Source organism: Pleurodeles waltl, chromosome 3_1 (assembly GCF_031143425.1).
Source record: "Pleurodeles waltl isolate 20211129_DDA chromosome 3_1, aPleWal1.hap1.20221129, whole genome shotgun sequence".
In the NCBI taxonomy this organism is placed as follows: Eukaryota; Metazoa; Chordata; class Amphibia; order Caudata; family Salamandridae; genus Pleurodeles; species Pleurodeles waltl.
In genome coordinates, this window is record NC_090440.1 from 614,449,019 (window position 1) to 614,467,924 (window position 18,906).

Here is an 18,906-nt window from a genome sequence, read left to right on the forward strand (position 1 = left end):
TCATCTCTCGGCCAGAGTTAAGACGGATGGGACCATATCAGATTGTTTCCCTATTGGCAGGGGCACCCAACAGGGTTGTCTGCTGTCCCTATTTCTATTTGCGTTGGCCATGGAGCTCCTGGCATGCTTACTCTACCCTCGGGCGGCTGAGGGCGATTTGGGTGATGTGGCACGTGGTCTCCTTATATGCTGATTATACCCTGGTGTATTTAGGGGACACAGCAGCAAAACTGCCTATGCTTGAGGATTTACTGGACACCTTTGGGAGATTTATTTTTGGGCCTTCATGATAATTGGAAAAAGTCCTGCTTATTCCTTTTGAGGTGGGTGCCATCCACCTGGTGTCTGGAGGTCCCCCTGGCTTGCCTAGCAATATGACACATTTAAGTATGTAGGTGTTCAGGTGTACAACGCGGAGTCTGATTTTCTGGAGGATAAGCTGGGCAGGGCATTGAGTTTGATTCACACCTCTCTGCCGTTCTCGACCTCCCTCCCTCTCTCCCCAGTGGGGAGGGTGGGAATTGAAAAATTGCTGCTCTTGCCTCGCTGCTGTGCTTTTTTTACAGCACTGTCAATGGTCCCCTTACAGGTACTTTTTCATATATTACAAAGCCTACTTTCATACCCCATTTGGGTTACATGTAGAAAACGAGTGACATGGCATGAAGTGTGTCGCCCTATGTTGGAGGGAGTCTTGGGGCACCCAACTTCGAGTTGTGTTGAGGGACAGCACATTCACAGTGACCAGAGGCCAGTGATCTGGTGAGTCCGACAGAGAACGGGCATAGAGGGAGACAGGAGTGATGTGTGTGGGGGACCTGTTCCTGGATGGGAAGCTTGAGGCGTTCCAAGATCCTGTAGAGTTGTATGGAATCATGTATTGCTAGTTCCTTACATACAACACACTTATGCAAATTGTTTGCTAGCAATGGGGGCCCGCATCGATGGGACCCCCCTCTCCTCACTGATGTCGGAGATATTGACTCACAGAATGAGAAGGAAGGTGATTATAACATTGTATAGCCTGTTGCTGGTGCAATCGCACATCCCGTCTCCCTGTTACAGGGAAACTGACTTTGCTACAATATCTTTCTCCCAGTAGTAAAGTAAGGTACCTTACGCCACATTGCATATACCATATTGTTGGTGGTGTGCTGAAGGACTGCCCACAGTGAAGGTGGGTGGATGTGGGGTTCTATTACATGTTTTGGGACTATTCAGAGCTGCAGGTGGTGAGGGTGCAGGTAATGACTATCACCTCAGAGATATTGGACCACCAGCTCCTGTGTAAACCTGTGTTTTGCCTGCTGGGGCTCATGACTCCGACCAAAACCAATCGATTGGAAATCAGGTTTGTAGATCTGGCGCTGGTATTGTTCAAGAGATGGATCACCATGGCCTGGAAGATGTTAATACCCACGGAATTTGGCCTATTGACAACAAATTTACTTGAAAGGGGCCAGGGCGGAGGCTGACACGTTAACATTACTGAGACTGCGGGGTGGTTGTGCACCAATGGAGCTCATGTGAGATGTGTATGTTTAGAAACAGGTGGCTAAGGATGATGTCAGATCACCTTAAATTGCAGGGAGGACCTTTTTTTGCCTTGGTTGCCTTGCAACCTTGTTGTTGATTGGGGCGGGAAGGATTCTGTGGTTTTGCTGGCAGCGGGAGGATGAAGGCATACTGGTTTTCATTTGGGACAAGTCTATTTGTGGTATGATTCTGCATGTTTGCACAGTTGTGTTATTGTTTAAAATGCAATAAAACATTAAAAAACACATTACTGATCTCTTTGAAGCTTTAGAACAAAATGATGAAGATGCACCAAAGCTGTGCTATATTCGTTTGACTTACCTAGAGAAGCAGACGATCTGGTCATTTTATTAACAACCCAGAGTGGCCTACAACACTAATGAACGCATCTGGAAAATGTCAACAAACTTAATAAACTGAACATTTTTTTTTAAAACAAAAATTGCAAGCTTGGGAATTCGGATACCAATTATATTTGGAGATTGGAAGGTAAAAGAATAGATAGAGTGGATACCTATATTTTTCTTGGAACTGAAATACGCAAGCGATTGCATTGGTCCAAATATTTGATTAACCAACAAAAGTTAAAACACTGTTTGAGCAGTTAAACGCTTTTCTACGAAATATGGTGGTGTTGTCATTGGTCCAACATGTACCTATTTCTAGGGCAAAGGGGATGTGGGCTTTTCAAAAGACTACCGCTCTTTCGATGGTTGAATGTACTGTGAAAGGCGTGTCCTTTACTGAAAAGTTATTGAAATCTACAAAACCTAGAAACATAGATAAAATCTGAAAACATAGTGTAAATGGTACTGTTTGTCATATCGTTCATATTTAAAATATATTTGCTAGTAATGTAGATTTTATATGTCTCAGTATGTTTTTTAATATGAAGGTTATTTTAAATGTTTTATAGTGTATTATTGTGTGGGATTTTAAAAAGTAATACAATAAAGTATTTATTTATTCATTCATTCACATCCCGTCCGTTCCTTGCTCATTTTATGTGTTATAATTATGTTACGTTACTGTGTGAATAAAGAAGCATTTCTTGAATTATCTTTTTTATTTTTTTATTTTTTTCTTCTCTTGCTCTATTATCTGTGTGTGCAGAACGCAACAAATTTGAAACAATAAAACGTATCCAAATTAACAAAAAAGGAAACTAACTTGGGGGAGAACATTTAGGCCACCTTTGACGCCAACGACCATCGGCTTTAAGTGATTAGGCTGCGCAAAAATGGCATTAAGGTGGGTGAACGTGCTTGAATAGGCCCTTTCTCTCCTATTGTACCAAAATGTTGCCACTGTCCCATTTTGATTTTTCTACAAAATCTCTTGCTTTTTGGTATTTGGGGCTCTAGCCTCTCCCTTCTTTTTTCCATAGTTGTATCCGCAGAGGCCCTCTTGATCCCCTTCATGTTTTGTACATATATTGCTTTGGTGCCCAAATAATATTTAGAGTAGTGGGATCACTGTTTGCAGGTTCTATTATAACTTCTGCTTTGTCGCTCATGACTCCTTTGTGTGCCACAACAGATTAAACGCAGAAATGTTGCTTCCTTGGTCTCCCATCTCACTTTAGTCTTTCAACATTTGTCCAGAACTGGCTTAACCCCATCCCTATCGAGGCGGTGATAATCTTAGAAGTGAAACTGGATTTTGAGCTAACACTTGAGTCCCAGATACGTTCAGTCTCTAGGCTCCACTATGTATTGAAACACCTTAAGAAGTTCTTTCCTTTCTCTCAAGAAATTCAGTAATTATCAACTTCAGCCGTTACACCGATATAAGGAGGTATATTTTACACAAGAAGTGACTGAATTTCTGTATTTGGTTTAAAACACGTTGGCTATATGCTAGTGAAGCTATGGTACAAAGGCTACATGCAAAAAAACATTACCTTCATTTTATTACCTCACAGCACAGGAGAATATACAGTATAAACATATTGCAGGGTCCATAATCTATAGCCAAGTTACCACCTCGATTGTTGGCCTTACGGTCCTGGGTCGATCACTCTAGTCATAGCTGGTGATTTACGACTCAAGAATGATACTATTCCAACAACAAAGAAGGACCAATTGAGCGGTCAGTTTGTCTTGGTATAGATTAGCTATATCTGTTTTCCTCTTACTAAATTCTGTAAACCTATTTACAACTGTTTACGTGCACTAGCAATCTTCTTATAAAGAGCTACCTAGTCATCAGGTTGATAACTTCTCTCTCTGCAGCATTCACTCAAGTACAAACTTCTGCCTCACTCCAATATATTGTTGCCGTGTACCATATTTTACAGCCAATCAGACTATGTATCCCAGTTCAGACTTTAAAATCGATTCCCATGTATACGACGGATGTATTCTGCACAATTTCATACAGTCCACTGCTATACTAAATCAGTGAAGTGCAGATTGGAACTTTTAGTCGGTGGACTAGAGTCAAGCGTGAAGGGTTTGGGAAATAGTCACTTGCATCATTTTTGCTTCGTATGTAACCTGTTTCTTGCACCAGCACTTGTTCCTTCATACATAGCTTGCACCGACTCTATTTTAAGTATGTGAATACTTTAAAAAGTTTCCATTTAAAACTAACATACTAAGCACCTTACTTTGTGCAACATATACCGTTAGTGTGCATATATGTTGTTTTATAAATGCGTGCATGAATGAATGTGGTATTTGCGCAGTGTCATCCTAGCCAAAAGACAGCAGAGTGCTGTAAAGCAGGAAAGGTAACGTATAGTCAACGAGAGGTTGGAGAGGGAGAGGGGTCTGGGGTCCTGGAGCAGAAGTGTACTGTTACCACAACGTAATGTGGAGCTCTTTAAAGTGGGGCATCTTCAAATATTGCCTAAATCGGAGCAAGGTTAGTGTGGCCCTCGGTGCTTAATTTGTAAAAGAATAAATGCAGGGGCCCAAAGTTTTGCTCCGAAGCCAGTGTCTGGCACTATTGAAGGTAGGGGGCCAATACAGAGGCTTTGCAGTCCTAATTCCACTACATAATCCCTCACTGGACACTCATTGCCACTCTATCTCACAGGTTCTTTTCCATTTCTTTTTTCTCCCTCTGTCACTATTTTTCGGTCTTTCTTTTCCTCCTCCTCTCCCACTTTTATCTTTCTCTCTTTCTTGATCTGGCTCAAGGCCTGATGAGCAAAAATAAGTGTTGGCCCCCAAAAATGAGTGTCAGTGGGACCCACCTGCACCCACAGCTAAAATTAATCACTGGTGGTCGCGATGGATATGGGGATTTGTTCCAGATCCCTGGGTGCATAGAAGGCTTGTTACCTTGTTTTCTTTATCTTGCACATCTTTGCCAGATCTTACAACACCATTCAAGGCAGCACAGTTCCATTCAACAGTACAACATGTGTAGTGTAATATATCCTGCCCTTTACTCCCATCACAAGCTATTGTGCTCTGGATATTCTACTGGGCTCTCTTCCATATTAGCCAAGTATGGCCTCTAAATGTTTGTCTTAATCTAGCTTAGTGCATCCTGTTTTCTTACCACATCATGTTCTAGCCTAACCGGGGAATTTCTCCTCTCTTTCCTACTGCCTACTGCCCTGTCATTGTCTACCTAACTCCGACTTTCCATTCTCATTAGTCCTATCCAGCCTGGTCCTGTTATCCTTCTGCTGTATTTTCTTCTGTTTTGTTCCTTGTGTCCTACCTTAGTCAGTCCTATGCTAATATGCCATCTCAATTTCAATATTATGCATTTCTGTCCTAAAATATTGGCTTCTTACTGGGTAGGTGATCCTGCCATGCTATGATGTTGACTAGGATAGATGGATTTTCTCTGCACTAAAGGCATCCATATGGATTGCACAATTTGGTGGTACATCCTGAGTTTACATACTCTCTAGATAAGTGGAAGACTGTATTTTGGTTTTCAGGGTCATCTGTCCACCACCACTGCCAACTGCACTCTTCAGCCCATTTTAAAATGGTCTCAGTATGAAGACGATGGGGCGGCCTGTAGATTTCAATTCAGAAGAATACAGAAGCGAGTGCATCACAGAAGTGATCTTACCTTGGTTCCCCTGTGCCAAGGCAATTCCAAGGTAAGTACTCAGCAAAAGGCAAAGCGGAACAAGAGCAGATCCGAGGGAAGCAGCCATGACGTCCTCTTTTCACAGCTCAAGTCTTCTCACCAACGAAGCCCACGGGAGAGGGCCACATCACGGACTGAAAGGCAAGCTGGACTGAGCTGCCGTGTCCCCCGGCCTACCGGTGACCTTTGCACCTTCGTATCTGTCACGCGCTCCCACATTTACAGCCCTGCAGCTCTCATCTCCAAGGTGCTGATAACGCCACGCAAACCCGAGGCAGGGCCAGCTTTCTTCCCTGTCCGCTTAATTTTTACAACCTCCTGACTACAGATAGAGGAAGGGCAGGGTTATTTATTCACTTGTCATTAGAATAAGGCCCGGTGGAAAAGGGCAAGGCGGTGTAACTGTTGAATGGCACTTTTATCACAAGCTCAATGAAGCCAGAAATACAGTTTTCCCCTGGAAAAAATACACACATATCGGTTCTCTGCGGTGAGAGACGTATGTTGTCTGCAGTGGAGTTGGTAGAATGTCGCCGTCGGTTCGGTTTTACAGCGTCGAGAGAGAGTTTGAATTCGCTGTTTCCGCATGAGATGCATTTAGCAGCAAGGCCTGAGATTTTATTCGGTGGGGATGAGGGGGACCCGTGCGGCTCGAGAGCGCTTCTCTGGGCATGTTCGCTAGCCCTTCCTCATGGGGGTGGCTGTGCGGCCACTGGAAAACGACAGGAACCTCCACCTCTACTGGCTCTCTGCAACATTATCATGGGGCAACCACTGCAGGCCTCATATTATGAAAGCCGAGGTATCGATGCCCCAGGTGGAGAATATTCTACCCCGACTCTGCAGAGCGTCATAAAAAGGGAAAGTACTCATGGGAGGTGGAGGGAATCAAGGGGCCGCTGCAACCCCCCCACATATTTAGGTACAGACTGGTGTGAAGGCTTACAGTGCAGCGTAACACTAAGGCTGCCGTACTGTTAAGCTGCGTCAGGATGGATGACGTTAAAATTAAGCCGCCCCCCACCGAAAAAACACTTTCTATGTACGCCAATGAAAGTACTACAACCTCTCCCTCATCTGGAAAGACTCCTACGACCAACTGCCATTACTCCGAGGGCGAAAGAAATCCAATCCCGTGTTACTGCCAGTTAGAGAGAGAAAAACACCCACCTGTCCTTGCTCTAAGGGAACAACAATACTGTGATGAGAAACATTATCTTGTCTCTGTTTTCCTTCCACTGAGCAGGAAACAGCTACCGCCCCCACCGGCCATGCTATAAAGGAGCAACAACTCCACCCACTATATTCCTCTCGTGTATATTCTCAACATCTCTTTATCAACTACACCTTAATTGTACTAATTCTACAAAAACTACAAAACCTACTCTGGCCTGGTCTTTGCCTTTTCACTAGTGATCGGCGATGACAGTTGGCCCGTTGTCTCTCTGCTGTCTAGGGGTCGTGCAAGAAGCAAACATCACCTCGCCATCACCTATGCCAGTCTTATGCCTCTGCCCTTCCTAGAGCACTCTGTGCTGGCGCTGCCCCATTCTGCGCTGAAGTGTGTGTTGTGGCATGGGGAAGTACTACACAAGTGCAAAGAGGCCGGCTAATTAGGTCGCTTAGGGGTCATAATCAACAAAACACCTGGTCTTTTCCAAAGCCTTTAACACGTTCAAACTGAATGCATCAGACAATGAACATCTGAATTCCTTTTAGAGAAAAAAAAACATATATGATGTTCCTTTTTCACAATTTCTTTTGTGTTTTTATTGTTGCCATAATTTATACTTTGTAAAAAATGAGGCTAGTCAATTTTATTTTTCTGAAAACGTGCAAGTGTTCTGAAAACCTTTTGTTCTGAATTAAATTTTTTCATAGTCCAACTTCTGTTTCTTTTTTTAGCTCCCGCCCAGCCCTTCCCTTTTAGGTGTGACATTTAGAGATGCTTACACTATTCAAGGGAAGCACATTACGTTCAATAGATACTTTCTACATACAGAAGGGGTTTTTGGGTCAGCCTCTTTCAGCAATTGGGTGGCATATTTATGAGCCCTTTGCACCTCAGTTGTGTCACTTTTTGTGAGGTAACAGCGGTGCAAACCTTGAACTCATATCTATGAGGCCACTCAAAAACACTTTGCATGGCTTTGAATGGCCTCGTAAAGACGGAGTAAGACAAAGCAGCACAAATCACTGCGTAGCCTTACTCTGAGCAAGGGAGGCATTCCATGGATGTTGTGGTGGGTGTAGCCAAACAACAACTATGGATCTTGACACACCGCCAGATTTACAAGACCTTGTAAACCTGGGAATGCACGAAAACCTGGCACCTCCCCAGGGGAGGCACAACTAGGGGATATTTCTTTATTTATTTCTCCTCATTTTTAATCTTTCTATATGTGCTTCATTCGGCAGCATAGATAGAAAGAGGAAAACGCCTCTCAGCATTGTTTTGGTGCAGGACGGTGCCCCTTCATTGTATTTGTACAAGAAGGTTCCCCTTCCTGCGCAAAAACAATCCTGCCTACAATGCAGAAACCCGCAGCCAAAACAGTGCCAGCGCAGTGGGAAAGGAAAGAGATGTGCCATATTGCATAGATGTGGCAAATTCCTGCCCTTTCCTTTTGACGCAGGGCAGTGTAGCAAGGAAACTCGCTAAGCTCAATCAATCAATAAAAAAATGTATTGAGCGGACTACTCACCCGTTAGGGTCTCAAGGCGCTGGGGGGTGGAGGGTTGCCGTTTACTGTGGTCCGAGGGCGGTGGGCCACCAGGAGTCATCCCGTACTGTCTTGTTGGGGCCGAAGATGATGATTTCTGGTTTGTTGGAGTTAAGTTTGAGGTGGCTTGCTGTCATCCATTTGGCAATGTCGAGGAGTCTGGCGTGCAGGTTTGTCTTGGTGGTGGAAGGGTTCCTGGTGAGGGAGATGATGAGCTGGGTGTCGTCTGCGTAAGAGATGATGGTGATTCCGTGGGGGCGGAGGATGTTGGTGAGGGGGCCATGTATATGTTGAAGAGGGTGGGACTGAGGGAGGATCCTTGGGGGACCGCACAGATGATCTTGGTGGCTGGAGACCAGAAGGGAGGGAGGCAAACTCTTTGGGTTCTTTCGGCGAGGAAGGAGGTGAGCCAGTCTAGGGCCTTGTGTCAGATTCCTGCATCAAAAAGGCGTGCACGGAGGGTTTGGTGGCATACAGTGTTGAATGCTGCGGAGAGGTCCAAAAGGATGAGAGCGATGGTCTCGCCCTTGTCCACTCTGGTTCTTATGTCGTCTGTGCAGGCTATGAGGGCGGTTTGAGTGCTGTGGTTCTTGCGAAATCCAGACTGGGAGGCGTTGATTGTGTTGTTGTTCCTCTAGGAAGTGAGACAGTTGGGCGTTCACTATCTTCTCAGCGACCTTGGCGGGGAAGGGGAGAAGGGCGATGGGACGGTAGTTTGTGAGGTCTTCCAGGTGTGCTTTGGGTTTTTTGATGAGCGCGTTGACTTCTACGTTATTCCAGATGTCTGGGAAGGTTGCGGTGTCCAAGGAGCTGTTGATTGCTTCGCGGTGCTGGAGAGCGATGATATGGCTGGCCTTGTTGAATATGTGGTGGGGGCAGTAGTCTGTGGGGGATCCTGAGTGGAGGGAGTTCATGTTTTTTTTTTCGGTTTCTTTGTCGTTGGTTGGGGTCCAGGTGTGTAGTTGGTTGATATGGGGGGAGTTGTGCTGTCGGTTGTGTCGGTGGTGGTGACAGTGGGTGCTGATGCTGTGAAACTGTTGTGTATGTCTATGATTTTGAGGTGAAAGTAGTTGGAGAGGGAGTTGCAAAGGTTTTGGGTGTGAGGGGGTCGATGGTGCTGGATTTGGGTTTGGTGAGCTCTTTGACGATGGCAAAGAGTTCCTTGCTGTTAAACTGCAGTGCACTGTGTCAAAAGCCCATAAATATGGGCCTGATTTCTTTGGCATCAGAAATTTCAAGCATTTGCTCCAGACATTGTCAGTCATGTCTTGGATCAGTCCACAGGCCTCTTTTCCTTTCCCCCTTTTTCTGTTGGCTGGCTGTCTCCATTGGAATGCATTAGGGATTATTTTACATGTGAAAAACACACGCTGTCATCATACATTCAAAACACTAAAGTAATGATATTTTTATGTTATAATACATTTTCACAGTGTTTATGGGTAAAGTCCATGTACAAGTATTCAATTATCTTCCATGTTAAAGATAGTTCTGGTGAATAGACCTATGAGCGCTGACCTCTAAACCATACACTGACAGGACACTGAATTGTAAACATTGCACAGTTGTGTTGATGTCATGGAGAGGCTTTGAGCTTGTGGCAATAAGTCCTCGGGCACATTTATGGGAACTGATACATCGCTGTGGCAAGGCAACAATGCATCTGAGAAGGTTGCACTAATGATATTTTCAAACGCCCTGGATGCACGGTGCTTACGGAACGGCGCACAATGTCGTAAGATCTCAAGATGTGTCAAACAAAATAACACATCCTTGGAACGGATGCCGCAGAGAAAAGCGATGCATGTGTAGCCAAAGTGACGCGAATCTGCTTTTTGGGTCATAAACCAATGCTTACGTGCTGCAAATCCCAATGCATCACAATGGAGCATGTCATGTGTCAAAAATCCCTTAAAAAGTTAAGTATTATAAAATTAAATGTTACCTACACCTCAATAGAGGGAGGTGGAGGAGGCAGCAGGGGACATAAGTAGTCACAGCAGCAATCCAACAACACCAACTCCAGCCAGGATGTCGAGACTGAATCTCAGGTGAAGAGGAAGATTAGATTCAGTGAGGAGGAGAATTAAATTCTAATGACAGAGGTAACAAAGCATGAACATCAACTCTTTGTCACCTCCAAATTGCCATTAGGGAAGAAAGAAGCTATTTGGCAGTCCATAGTACAGAAGATAAATAGTGTAGGGCAAACGAAAAGGACAGTGCAGAGTGTAAGAAGTGCTGGCATGCCTATAAGTGTAGGGCCAAGGAGAAATTAGCCAAAAACCTGAGGGCAGTCATGCAGACCAGAGGAGGACCAGGAAGAGCTGGACCCTTTCGAGGAGCAGGTGGCATCAGCACCCCAGCAGAGTTGGTGGCAGGAGTGGAAGGACACAACAGCGCCACAGTTGAGGACCAGTAAGACCAAAGGGGTAAGTGGCAACAAGGGACAATATGTATATACAATTCATGCTGTGCAGTGCAGCAATCTACATTCCTGTGCAGCTATCTACATTCCTGTGCTGCACTGAGCTGTGTGCAAGGAAAAGGGCGGGAATCGCTCTCATGACCATAAACGTAAGTCATACTGCCCAGTTACGTGTTGTACAGCCCAGTCCGGCTCTGTCAAGTTTGTCCAGTCCACGTGTGATGTGTAGCACCAGTCCAGGTTTACTTTTGTAATCTGTAACTTGAATTGGAATGTATAACATGAGTGACCAGGATGGGGGCGTGGCCACGGAGCTGAGCATGGCGCACGCTTAACCGCTCGGCTCCGGAGGGGCCGACTTCAAACGTATGCCTAGACGCGCTGGGGCGGGCAGTGTCGCGCTCAAAGTGGAGCGGAACGACTGCTGAAGACGTGGGGAGACGGTGGCGGCGCGGCTTGGCCCCCGGGGTGAGCGCCTGGGTTCCCGGGGCCGATCGGGGCTGCGGAGCGGCTGCGGCCTAGCTGACGGGCGGGGCCGCCCCGCGCTGAATTGAGGTGCCGCTGGCTCGGAGCGAAGGAGGAGGTGAGCGGCGATTGCGGGTGGGGCCACTGGCGAGGGGCCGTTGCCCCGGGGGTGGCCCCCTGCGGATTCGTGTGGCCCGGCGGGGATCGTGCCCGGGGGCCTGCTGGCGGGCTGCGGCCGCGGTCCTGGGACGTGCGGCGTGCCGCGCCGGGCGCGGAGGCTGTGCGTGGGCCCGCCCGAGGTGTGAGGGGCAGATCGGAGTGCCGAGTGGGGGCGCCGGACGGAGTGAAATTGGCCTCCCACCCGGGAGACGGGGCCTGGTGCTTCCCGGCTGCGGGGGCACGGACGGTGAGGAGACAAGGGGACAAGAGGCGCCCCGAGGAGGACTGATAGGGAGCCCGCTTCTCCTGTGCCCCCTGGGGGCCGTACGACTGCCGTTGCCCGGGTGGCCCCTGTGTGGTGGCGGGGGGGCCCCCTGTGCCTAGGACGGTTCAAGTTGGACGCTGATCGCCCGTCGCGGGGTGTGGCGGCGAGGGTCCGCCCCGTGCTGATTGCTGTTATCATCCGAAATTTTAGACTGCGCACCATTGTTGGGGTCCCTCCTGGCTACTGGAGACGGCGCGGCCTTGGGGGCCTGCCGCGGCTGCCCCTCCCGCGCAGGGCGGCGCGGTCTTGGGGGAGGCGCCACCCCCGACCCGATCCAAACCACCTTGTTACCGACTACGCCGCTGGTGGGGACGCTCAGCGGAGGCGAGCTGCACGGCGACATCGAGGATCCTGGGCGCACCTGCTTACTGTGGCCCAACGAGCTGGAGATGACTGGCTTGGTGGCTGAGACTCCTCCTAGAGCGACCAGAACCTGAGATCTTGACGGCAACAGATTGGGTGAACGAGCAGGCCAACAGCAGGCAGCATAATTACCTGTGCAGCTCGCCGGCCTCGCTGAGACGCCCTCCTCTGCATATCCAATGCCCTCCAAGGGCAGACACAAGAACAAAGCCATGGAACCCATGACACTGATACCAATGGCGGACAACGAGCTGACCACACAGAGCCAGTCACAAACCAAGGTTCAGGACACCCTGGACAAGATACTGGGTGCCATTGAGGACACCAAATCCACTCTACAGCGTGACATTAATCAGGTGGCGATAGAGGTTGGGCTATTGAGAGCCGACCACCACAAATTGGCCGACAGAGTAAAGGAGGCAGAAGCAACACTAGAGGAAGTTGTTCCAAAACAAGCAGAAGTATCAGCGGAGGTGACCTCTCTGGCAGACAGAGTGGCGAAGCTCGAACGGCGAGCTGAGGACGCAGAGGGCAGAAACAGGAGAAACAATATTCGCGTGGTGGGTCTCCCTGAGGGGGTCGAGGGGACTAACATGGTGGAGTTTCTGGAGAAATGGCTAAGTACGGTTGTGGCACCAGGATGCCTGACCCCCTTTTATTCATTGGAACGTGCACACCGGGTGCCGGCTAGACCGCTTGCCCCTGGCAGACCGCCCCGGGCTGTAATTGCTAAACTCCTGCACTATAGTGACAGAGACATCCTCCTGCAGAAAGCCAGGGAATTGGGTCCGTTTAAAGTGGCCAATGGCGAAGCAACACTGTTCCCTGACTTCACCTTGGAGGTCCAAAACAAGCGTGCCTCCTTCCTGGCCGTTAAAAGAACTTTACGAGAAGAAGGGATACAGTACTCATTGCTCTATCCAGCAAGACTACGAGTGATTGTGGAGGGGAAAACCACTTTCCTCCAGACTCCGGAGGAGGCATGGGAGTGGCTTGAGAGCTCGGGGTCGGGCCCGGCGCGGCCTGCGCCGGGGGGCCGCGGTGGGGGGGGGTCCCGGCGGGCCCTGAGAGGGAGAAGGCCAGGGGGCGGCCGACGGCTAGCACCCACGCAGGCACAAAGGGAGACTGGAAAGAGAGAAGCCCTAAAAGCGGCAGCCAAGATGGGAGTGGAATCGTCTCCGCCGGCGGTCTCTGAAGAGGAATCAGAAGACATAGTGGTGTCCTCGCCCGAGGGCTCTGGGGGATCGACTAGTGCGCCGGAGGTAACCCCACAAACGGCTGATGAACTGATCTAAACAGAACCTGCACCGGCGCTGAAAGGCGAGTCAAGATAAGAAGTACGGTGGCCCCTCCGGACCTGGCCGCCCCCCCGGACCTGTTTCTCGCCTGTCAACCCTGACCAGCGAGTATTGACTTGATGTGTTTGTGTGATCTGCAGTGTTGTAGGACTTACTGGGCAGCCTACAGTTTTGGAGGCGCCCTGGGGAAGGGGAGTTGGTTTTTTTTGTTATTAGTTATACCGGCTATATGTGCGATGTGGGCTGATCATAATGAAGGTGCAAGCTTCTGGGGGGCTTGGCCGGGGCCGGGGGCGCGTAGACTCCATGTACAACGGGTTCTAAGAATACGATGGGGGGCTACAACACTATGACCTGGAACGTTAGGGGGATGGGCACTCCGAGTAAGCGACATAGAATTCTTTCCTTTTTAAAAAGAAGAGGGGTGCATATAGCTATGCTACAGGAGACTCACCTCGCGCCCGGAGAGGGGGAGAAATTACGGAGGAGATGGAGGGGTCAGGTATTTGCCACAGAATATTCAGCTTACGCAAGAGGAACCCTAATTTGGATTAGAGCGGGAGTTCCATTTGTGCTAGATTCCTCCAACATAGACAGGGAGGGAAGATTTGTCATTCTAGAAGGGAAACTACAGGGGCTCCAGTTGACCCTGAGCTGTATATACGCCCCCAACCAGGAACAAGCATTATTCATGATGGGCCTGTCTGGGCATCTCACTCGTCAATGCACGGGGGAAGTACTAATAGGAGGAGACTTTAACGCAGTGCTTGATATCGACCTAGATAGGTCTAACCCCCCACTGCAGGGAGCAACATCAATTAAAGCAGCAAAAAAACTAGCAGAGTGGCTGGACGCCTGGGGACTGGTGGATGCTTGGAGGCTACAACACCCTGTTGCCAGGGATTATTCGTTTTACTCGGGCCTCCACCAGGTACATACTAGAATCGACAGAATAGTTTGCACAGCAGGGCTGGCCCGAAATATGACCCACGCGGAGTACCTTGCCCGCACAATATCTGATCATAATCCTCTATTGATGACATTGAATGTATCTCGGGACAGACCTCCTATACCGGCATGGAGAATGCTTCCGTCGGCCTTGGAGGACCAAGCGTACAGGGAGGGGGTACAAAGCTACTTAGAGGAACACATAGAGGATAACCGGGGATCCACTTCCTCCAGAGGCATAGAGTGGGAGACACTCAAGGTGGGGACGCGGGGTCATTGTCTGGGACAGTCAGTGGGGATAAAACGTACACTTGAGAGAGAACTAAACGCACTGGAGAAGGTCATCCACGAGGGGGAGTTGAGACAGGGCCCCACAAGACAAGCGGATGAAGAGTACGAGAGTGCGCGTAGGGAGCACTCCCGAATAGAAGAGCGTCTTAGATGCCACAGTGTGCAAAGATACTTGGTATCCATGCAATCAGAGGAGGGGAGATCCGGTAGACTTTTGGCATGGCTAGTGCGCCCGAATGGTGATAGTGGTCCTATTGCAAGTGTATTGGACAGGGGTGGGACACGCAGAATTAGTCCAGAATCCATTAACGACGCATTCAAAGATTATTATACGTACTTGTATAGGAAGCCCACAGACTTGGAGGTGGGGATCCTTGATGGTTTCCTAACTCGGATGTCTCTGCCGGCTTTGAGCCCGGAGGACGGGGCCGGCCTGGGGGGTCCAGTGACTGTAGAAGAGATAAACGAAGCAATCACGCAGCTGGCTCCTGGGAAGACCCCGGGCACAGATGGTCTTCCGATGGATTTTTATAAAAAGTATAAATCCTTATTAACTCCCAGACTGAAGGAAATGTATATGGAGGCGGTAAAGAATGGGGTGCTCCCTTCCACGCTCCGTGAAGCATTGGTTGTGCCGCTCCCAAAAACAAACATTAGTGATCCATCGGTAACAGAATTTAGACCACTATCAATGCTAAATAGCGACTTTAAGATCTTGAGTAAGATACTAGCTAATCGGTTACTGCCCCTTATGCCGACCCTGGTGCACCCTGACCAGAATGGTTTTATTCCTGGTCGCAGCACCTCCTTGAATCTTAGGCGGATTTTCTCTATAATGCATATGCCTGATGAGGCGAAGCCACCAGCCGGGACCTTGCTAGCTGTGGACTTTGAAAAGGCCTTCGACTCGATCAGATGGGATTACTTGAGGGCGACAATGTTAAAAATGGGCCTGGGTGGTGGCTGGGTTGCCTGGGTGGACCTGTTATATTCGTCCCCATTGGCAAGGGTCAAGACGGGTAGGACGGTCTCAGCTGCTTACCCAGTGCATCGGGGAACTAGACAGGGATGCCCCCTGTCCCCATTGTTGTTCGCGTTGGCGATGGAACCCTTAGCGGCGTGGGTGCGAGGTGAAGGAGCGGGCAGAGGGATTCGGTGGGGACCAGGGGATCACATTATCTCGCTATATGCAGACGACATTTTGATATACCTTAGAGACGGGGCGAGTGGACTCCCCTGGGCCCTGAACGTACTTGAGGAATTTGGTTTAGTATCAGGATTAAGACTTAACCGTAATAAAACATATGTGTTCCCCCTGACGTCTGGATATGGTCGCCCCATAGCGTGCCCGGTGGACCTGAAATGGGCTCCGCGTACATTTAGATACTTGGGGATCCAGATCTACCATGGTATGGCTGACCTAAGAGAGGGTAACCTAGGTGGAGTGCTTCGTTCGCTGAGATCATCAGTAACATTCTGGCGCTCTTTAAAATTGTCAGTGATGGCTAGAGTGGCGCTATCCAAAATGATCATGCTCCCCCGACTGCTCTATTACTTTGCCAATTTACCGCTGCTAATACCCCGGGCATGGTTCCGTGATCTGAACACATTGCTTAGAGAACTAATTTGGGATAGTGGGCGAAGACGTACCACTCTCGTGACCATCTGCAGGCCTCCCCAAGCGGGAGGCCTGGGGGCACCTGACTTTGAGGCATATTACCTTGCATCCCAATTGCAGTGGATAGCCGGGTGGCTTACGGGTCGGGGCCAATTGGATTTATATACGGCCCAGGGAGTGATTGATACGGCGTGGATTGCGGCAAACATGGCAAACAGGAAGATAACTCTCCCTGGGAACAACATAATGATAAAAGTGGCAATAGGATGTTGGAAAAGATGCACGAAAAGAGTAGGAGTTGGTCACCCGTATTCTCCAGCTCTGCCGCTGGCAGTACTTGCTATAGAACCCAGGGGGAGGGGGCCGGGAAGTATGGGACTCAGTCATTGGCTAGCAGCGGGAATAGAAGTAGTGGGAGGACTTTTCAAAGAGGGAGTCCTGAGGGGATTTGATGACTTGATGGAAGAGGGTGTTCCCGGTGGACAGTTTCTACTGTACGGGAGACTGGTACATACCCTTAGGGCTCACTGGGACACGGCAAATGCGGAACCTGACACACACGGGGTCTTGCACTCATTGATGACATTAGGTGAGGAAACACGTCTCATCACCAAGATATATCGGTCCCAGGTTGAGGCAGCTTTAGACCCCCTACGTTCACTGAGAGGAGGCTGGGAGGGCACGGTTGGTCGAGAACTCACAGACTCAGAGTGGAAAAAGATACTGGCTTACCCCCGGATGGTGTCCCGTAATACACGCTTAAGGTACCTTCAATATAATTACCTGCATAGAACATACCTCACACCCCACAGGCTGTTCCGTATATACGGTGGATCTCCAGCGACCTGCCCGAGATGCGGGGGGGGTGGGGCGAATTTCGACCACATGGTTTGGACTTGCCCGGTGATCCAGACTGGCTGGAAGGAAATGTTGACTACCTTAACTGAATTGCTTGAGGTTGAGTTAAGACCCAGCCCCGAGATGTGCTTGCTGGGCCTTGGACCAACGGCACTCCGTGGAAAAGTGAAGGGGCGCTTTTTGGACCTCACCCTGGCACTATATAAGAGACTAATCTCGAGGGGCTGGAAAGCTGCGGGTTGTCCTTTACTGACTGTCTGGGAGAATGATACATTAACGTGGGCTAGAGCTGAATTACAGGTCCTAAAAGCAGAAGAAGCCAGGAGTATCCGCCGGGTTCCCATAGCTCCGGGGTGGGAGAACTTAGTGACGAATTGGGAGAGTATAACTAGGAGATTGGTGAACCCAGCAAGAGAAACCAGCGACTCCCAACCCACGCCGAGGTCGGAGCCAGGCGATTGTAGCACATAGATAGGCGCCCAGAACAAACCCGACCCCCACGTGGCTTTCATTAAGTGTAGAGGCCTGAAGACAGCTGGGCCGTGGATCCCCACCTCGCCATCGAACATGATAGGCAGTGTGCGTGCCCCTCCGCCTACACAGCGCGTCCCTGCGCCCTGGGTCGATATTACCCCCTGCTTAAAATTAAAATAAAAAGTGGATCTGACATAGCACCTTCAGTTCAACAACTATAAAAATCATTTGCACATAGCCGCATGGTTGGCCCTGTGTGGCCTGTTCTTTTTTATTCCCGCCTCTTCCTCCTTCCTCCCACACCCAATTGGGTGGCACCTAACCCTCTATATCATTATTCCAAGTTACAAGGAAGAAGGGGTTTAAACCTGTTGCTTGACTATTGCTTATGCAGAACAAAGAGCTGTAACAAAGAAAAGTGATTGAATAAGTAAAAGAGTAACTGGTTGAATAAAGAGAAATAAAACAACTGTTAATAAAGATTGAGCAATAAGCGAAAAACTACAAAATAAGAAGCAGATATAAAAGTGCATGTGAAATGAATAAATATGTAACGTTGTAATAGCAAAATGTTAATAAAAATATATTCTAAAAAAAAAAACATGAGTGACCAGGATGACAAATCCCACTATACATGGTAAAAATAGCTGGTTCGGAAAGGCATATCATGCATGGACACTCCAACCCTGCCTAACCTGACTGTGACAATGCTGCCCCCCTTGCACCATGAGGCTAGTGTATTTGTCATTGGCCCATGCAGCCAAATTTGGACTATAAAGCAATGGAATGGAATGAGGTTGCCATATGATTAACTCCTCACCTGAGAGGGCATCCAGGTGTGGTGTATGTGATGTCTCACTAACTAGTTTCATGCAAAGAGCCATATGTACAGTCTCTAGCATGTAACTACATTGCACATAGCTGTCATGATATACAGGATGAGGTGCTGGCTTCCATGGTACAGAGCACCCTACCTCCTGTCATGTACACATTTATACTGGGGTGGTAGTGAATGCAAGTGTTGCACAACAGAGGACCATGAGTGTTTGTTGGAAGAATAGCTACTGTGTGAGCCTAGATGGGACCATGGTAGTGTAGTGAAATGTAGGTGTGCCTGAGCACATTGAACTGGCACTATGTTTAAATGGGGAGACATTGCATTGCAAGGAGGTGAGTTGTGATGTGTGCACTGCAAGGTAGCCTGAGCAATACTCACACACAGCTGTGTCTGATAGTGTCACACTTAAGTTGCAGATGTGAAAGGATGCCATAGAAGCCAATTAGGGAATGTCTAAGCAGTATAGCCATCATGAAAAAGAAAGCTAATCATCAAGGCAGTTGTGCAGCTTACTTCAACT

General features: G+C 48.6%; 1 protein-coding gene across 6 annotated transcripts in view; it reads right to left on the reverse strand.

Moving 5' to 3' along the window:
• CDHR5 (cadherin related family member 5) overlaps positions 1-5,805 on the reverse strand; it is a 440,889-nt gene extending 435,084 nt beyond the window's left edge. For 3 of the 6 annotated variants that reach the window (XM_069223085.1, XM_069223084.1, XM_069223083.1), the window contains exon 1: positions 5,578-5,805. In XM_069223085.1, the coding sequence (XP_069079186.1) occupies positions 5,578-5,665 (88 nt within the window). In that variant the 5' untranslated portion in view covers positions 5,666-5,805. The remainder of the gene's footprint in view (positions 1-5,577) is intronic. The other 3 variants (XM_069223086.1, XM_069223089.1, XM_069223088.1) reach the window with 3 other exon arrangements.
• Positions 5,806-18,906: the final 13,101 nt, after the last annotated feature.